Source organism: Nanorana parkeri, unplaced genomic scaffold, assembly GCF_000935625.1.
Source record: "Nanorana parkeri isolate BGI_ZX_2015 unplaced genomic scaffold, ASM93562v1 scaffold804, whole genome shotgun sequence".
NCBI lineage: Eukaryota > Metazoa > Chordata > Amphibia > Anura > Dicroglossidae > Nanorana > Nanorana parkeri.
The window spans coordinates 73601-79600 of record NW_017307072.1 but is presented as its reverse complement, the minus strand read 5'-3'; the positions used below and the strand labels follow the sequence as shown (position 1 = coordinate 79600).

General features: G+C 40.2%; 1 protein-coding gene across 1 annotated transcript in view; it reads left to right on the top strand.

Moving 5' to 3' along the window:
• The first annotated feature begins 1179 nt into the window (after positions 1 to 1179).
• Positions 1180 to 6000, top strand: part of SGMS1 (sphingomyelin synthase 1) — a 29566-nt gene continuing 24745 nt past the window's right edge. The window contains exon 1 of the mRNA XM_018565001.1: positions 1180 to 1829. Within this exon, the coding sequence (XP_018420503.1) occupies positions 1204 to 1829 (626 nt within the window). The 5' untranslated portion in view covers positions 1180 to 1203. The remainder of the gene's footprint in view (positions 1830 to 6000) is intronic.

Genomic DNA, 6000 nt, shown 5'->3' with positions numbered 1-6000 from the left:
TATGCTGTATGGAGTGCAGGTGATTTTGTATTATCTCAGGTGAAAACAGCCGCACATGTTAAAAGGAGCGGCTAAACAGATTTGCACATAAAAAAAAAAATCTGAGACGCTAAAACGATCGCAATTGCGTTTATAAATTCCCCAATAGTATCTTGATAAGCTAGGCCAGAGTGATCTACTGAACATATTAATGGAGAATTCAGGACCTAAGTGCAGTATTGGCAGGAAAAGGCAATCTGAAACAACCAGGGGACTTGATCTTCATTAGACTAGGGAAGGAACAAATAAAAAAGGTGGCTGGTGGAATGTTCAGTATTGGCCACCTGGCTTGACTTTCCTGCCCTCAACAAGTGATTGTATTTTATTTTTACATAAAGGATCAGATATTGTCACCAAGCTTACCTGGACCTTGTAGGTCTTGAAAGTAACTTGTGTTGTTTGTACTTGTGTCATTTTGGCAGTCGATGGTTACATAAGCCATATGGAAATTAATTTTTACTTGTATACGTCTCTTTATGCAATTAAAGTGCTTGTAAAATAAATGGTGGAAAATTGTGACTATAAGCTTCCCTAAACCCAGAGCAAGAAGTTAATTTAGAAACGCCAGTGTAAATGATAACACATGGTTCTCTTGGCAAACAGATTTGAGCTGTGATTCCATTAATGCAGTGAGGAAATATTAGTAAACATTTGATTACTTGGTATGGTTATTGGCTACATTGTGCTGATTTTTTTATTGAGACCTTTAGCTTGTGGTTTTCAGCAGGGTGTAAAGTCTTGAAAGGACCACCAGAAAAGCATGCATGAACACCATTCCCGCCACTAGATGGCACCAAGGAGCAGAGGAAATTCCTGTGCTCCTCAGCTCCTTCCAGTGGTGGGAATGCTGTAAACACATTTACCTCTTTTGTGTTTTTGGCAATGTGTGGTGGTTCTTTATATATTAGGAATTTTCTTTTATTCTTGTAACTTTCTTTATTTTTAATACTCATGGTGTATTTTTCTTTTCTCTTCCAGTGACCAAGACTTCTCCAAAAGCGAGGAGACATGTAATGTTTTTAAACATCCATTGGTTTTCTGTCTCCTTCATGATTTGCACTGTACAGCTAAGCCTGTGACAGGATGAGAAGGTTACAAAGAGGACTCGTTTGGTGCAAGAACAATTGTGTAGAATAAGCTGACACACGCTGTTGTGATTGGAAAATGAAGGAAGTAATCTACTGGTCACCCAAGGAGGTTGCTGACTGGTTAACCAACAGAGGTCTACCGGAATACTTGGAGACCTTCAAATCCCTTAATGGCCTAGGCTTGCTCAGGTTAAAAGAAGATGACTTTGACATGCCACCGCTGTCCCTTGTCTCTTCTGATAATGGAAGGCAACTTCTGGAGATGATAGAAACACTGAAAATTGAGCATCACATAGAGGAACACAAGAATGGACATGCAAATGGACATATTTACACCAAAACTGAGATCAATTCGAACGATCATGCTTTCACCAGCAAAGTCAAGAAGAATGGGATGCCAAATGGAATCCGTAAGGAAATGATAAAAATTCCTATGCCTGAGATGGACCGTTCTCAGTCTTTTCCTGATGAGTGGATTAAAACGCTTGTAGCCTTTTTATATGCACTTTCCTGTTTTATGTTCACCACAGTGATGATTTCTGTCGTCCATGAACGTGTGCCTTCCAAGACAGAGGAAGGTCCCCTTCCGGATGTATTTTTTGACCATTTTGACAGGGTTGCATGGTCATTCTCAATTTGTGAGATTAATGGAATGATTCTAGTGGCACTCTGGATTCTCCAGTGGTTATTCCTAAAGTACAAGTGAGTATGCTTTGGGTAAAATGTTTTATGTTCATCGTCCATTGATTTCACTGTAATGGAAAATATTGGATTTCTGCATTCTTTACAGAGTTTTGGTGCAGTTCTTTAATGGACTTTTCTGTTATCATGATATGATACGTGATGTAGCATTGCAAACTGAAAGACAGCAGTGTCTCTCCACCAATTTAGTTTATTCTTATAGCCTATTACAGTCTTTAAAGATGGTAACGTCTTAAAGAAAATGTGAAGTGGTAAAACATCGAAGTAGGAAAAATTGTAGCGTTTACTGTTCATTGTTCTACATTGACGCTTTTCCTCTGCTGTCCACATGTAAAATGTAAGTTATAACACCACACATGACACAAAGCATGTGCAAATCTTACAAAAGTAAGGGGAATCTGGCTTTTGACAGCTGTCAACAGGAAGATCTCTCCTCTGAGACAGTCTTAAAAGTTTGGATTTTCACTCTGCCCTGATTCTAACCCATCTCCACTCTTGCCAAACCTAAGGGGAAAAAATGTCTATAATTCTGCCCTGATTATATATTATGTACAAATCCAGGTAAAATGAGACTCTCTGACTCTTGGTGTGCCAGGGGTAGTGTAACCTAGAGTAAGTGGCATCTCCTTTTATGTTCTGGGACTTTTCTTTCAGACCCCTGCCGATGGGGTATTTCATCAGTGATTTTGAGTTTCCCTTCACACTGTGGCTGTACACTGTTGATTTTTTTTCTGCTACATTCTAGTTTCAGCCTCAGTAGCTTATTGATCTCGGATGACTTTTCAGATAGAACTGTGTCTCCTAAGAAAAATGAAAGCAGCTCTGTGGAATTCTTTAGCCTCAGAGATGCTCAGAAGTGCTATGAAAATAGCTTGTCAGTGGGGGTCTTAGGATGGATAGCCCTGTCATGGAAGTGAAAAACCTAAAGTCCTCATTCAGGGCATTATTGGTAGCAAGAGTGTTGGGGCTGACCCGAGCCAAAATCTTTGAGGCCGAGTTTACTCTTTAGTTCCCTCATACAGGGAAAAATCAGCAATGGACTGAGATTTTATGTTGTATAATGTACAGCTTTAGTAGAAGTTAAACTCCATACAAATATCTAAAAACACAGTTGAAATACATGTATAGGAGCCATGTTACCTGCCAAAGTGTTTGTATTTCTGCTGGTCTTATTCTGACATGCATAACCAGCTTGGTGACCTGATTTTTTTGGAATCCAGTTGAGCACTGCAACCTGGTCTCCTCTCTGTTCCCCGCCTGTGATTGCTAACTGATGAATCATCCTTCCAAGGTGTGTGTGTGTGTGCGCGTGTACGTGTATAAGTGTCATGCTGCATGGAAAGAGAATCTGGATTTGTTTGCACTAATGCCATATTGGTAACCTCAAGAGGCTGGGCAACAGGATCAAATGGTAGCCTTTCCATCTGTCAGTCAAATTTACAGTATGTACATCTCAGGTAATTGCTACACTATGTCGTTTATTTTGTAGTTGCATGAAATATAAGTTTATATCAAAACTGTTTGTTCCCCAGCAATAAAGAGACCCTTTCCCATACTTTTATAATTCATATCAATCTTTCCATAAATTCATATATCAAATGACTTTGTTTTTGTGCTTTTAAACTCACTGTAATTATTGATATTATGATATTTAATAGCCCTGAGGCTATTGGATGCACCAGCAGCAGCCCCATGCAGACTCAGAGCTGCCACTCTTTAGGCCCCGTTCACATTGAGCGATTTATCGCGCGGTAATTCCCGCAATATCACGGCAATTTACCGCGCTATATCGGTCTCCAATGCTTCTCAATGGGGCAAAGGGTCCTGCTGTCGCGGGTCGTGCGTCGCTACAGCAGGACCCTTTTTGGAGCGGATTTAGCCGCGATTCAAGCTTGCTCAATGCAAGCATTTGCGCGATTATCGCACCGCTCAATGTGAACGGGGCCTTAGTATTCCTCTGCTATCATTAATGCTGGCCACACACTATGCGAATTTCGGACAGTTCTTGTTGAACCAGCTGAAATTCGCACAGTGGATGCCGCTGTCGGCACCCTTCGATCAGCTGATCGAAGGAAACGGTCGGAAAATTTTTGAACAGATTGGCTGCCAGAATACAATGTAGACAGCGGGAGATTCCTCAATCAAAGCTCGTCCGTGTTAATGGAGGAATCTGTTATATGTTCTTCGTTGAGCCCACAGGTTGAACGAAGAAAATATTAGTGTATGGCCAGCTTTACTTATGTTTGAGACACACAAAACAGCCTCTCATGTCTCTGAAGACGAGGTAGAAAGGCCGATAGTGGGAGCTCACATCTCATCCATTCTTCCAATATTGCAATATTTGCCAATATTTTGTGCGCTACCTTTTTTCAATTTTTTCATGTTTGCACAGATAATACATCACTAATCTTGCCTTGTTTCAATAACGTTTGCTAACAAGTAGCTATGCAGTCTCCTGCTCTCTGTTTACATAGCAGCAGGAGTCGTGACTGAGCCTTGCAGGTACTTTTTTTTTACTGCTACAAGGTTTTTTTATTTAAAAGTTGGGCCTGGAAAAAAGTTATTTTCTTTGTGGACATCCTGTTTTATGGCACAGTTAATAATCTAAAAGACAATTATGGCAACTAGAATCATATTTGCCATTTCTTGCTGTCATGGGAAGAATGGCTTTAGAATATACACATGGCATTGCACATGGCAATGTAAAGTCTAGGTGCATCTGGAGCTAAGTCCTAAAGACACTTGGAAGCATGCAATGCTTTGTTGTGGCTGAATGCACACCTAGATAATTAGGTGCATTCAGTCTAGCTGCGTTTGCAAAAGCAAGTCCTTGGCCCGTGTGGCCTGGTTTTACCCAGCTAAACGCCCAAAATGCATGTAAGTGGTTTAACGGCAAAGTAACCCAGGAACATTTAACCACAGGTAAAAGGGATCTGGGAACCATAAAAGTTGTTTATACTTCCCAGATATCGTCTTGTGCGTTTAATTCAGGAAGCCCATGTGCTTGGTACACGGGAACTCCACCACACGGTAACACTTAATTTTTAATGCTGGACTGTTTGTATGACTTTTCTTAGTGACCCTCCATTTTCAAGTACAACATATCTTTTAATTGGGTGCTGCTCAGATGTCTGCCATAATCCTCCTTTAATTGGAAGCCACCGCAAACAAATATATTCCATGAGCTAATCAGGAATGTAATTTGTGGAGTGCAGTGGAAAACGTTTTCCTTATTAATGAATTGCTTTCCCGAGGTTTATTAAAATTGTTCCTTGTTGATTCAGAGTCTAATTTCGAGGTGTAAGTACACAGACGATATGGGCTGCAGCTGTGCCATAGTCTCTTTATAATAGTTTGTTTTGAATGCATTTGTATTCTGTAACTACTTTTTAAAATGTCCCCTTCTGGTGCCTTACAAAAACAAATGCTAAAGTAGTTGTACTTGTTTGGTATTTTTCTTTGTAATATGTAAGTGCTTGGACACTAAGTAACATATTTCCTGCTATGTTTGTCAATGTGCACAGCAGTGTTACAATTTAATAGACATGTAGCTCTTGGCATTGCCATGCTGAAAATATTAGACAATGTCCATGCAGAGATCACAGTCACTAGCGGTCACTAGCATTACAATATGCATATCATTTTGACATTGGTATTTGTGTTGAGTAGGGTCCATTGTGTCATACTTATCACATATCACCTACCAGAGTAAGATGTCTAAAGATATGCTTCATATGATTGTATTGTCTGATTACCCTATGATGAAATAATATATTCACTGACGCTGGATTTTTACTTTGGTGTAGAATACTTTTAACACCATTGTACAGCTTTTAACGTTTGTTAGAGCAGATTGTTGTGCTCTGTGTAGCTAATTGTGAAACTGAAAGAAAGTGTTTAACTAAATGTGCATTACTTCAGCTCATCGGCATGTCCCAGTCATTTTCAGAATGGGCAGATACCTCACTGCTTATTCCCAGTGAGTCACTTGCCTCCTTTTTGGCCGTACATAAAGCTAAGCTCCAGGTATAATTTCTAATGCATGCTGACATTGATCCAGCTGGGCCTAATGTAAGCATCCATATGGCATTCCTAATTGTCCCCACGGAGATCTGGAGCTACTACAGTGCTGATCTCGATCTTTCCGGTCTTGGCACTGCGCTGTGCTGAG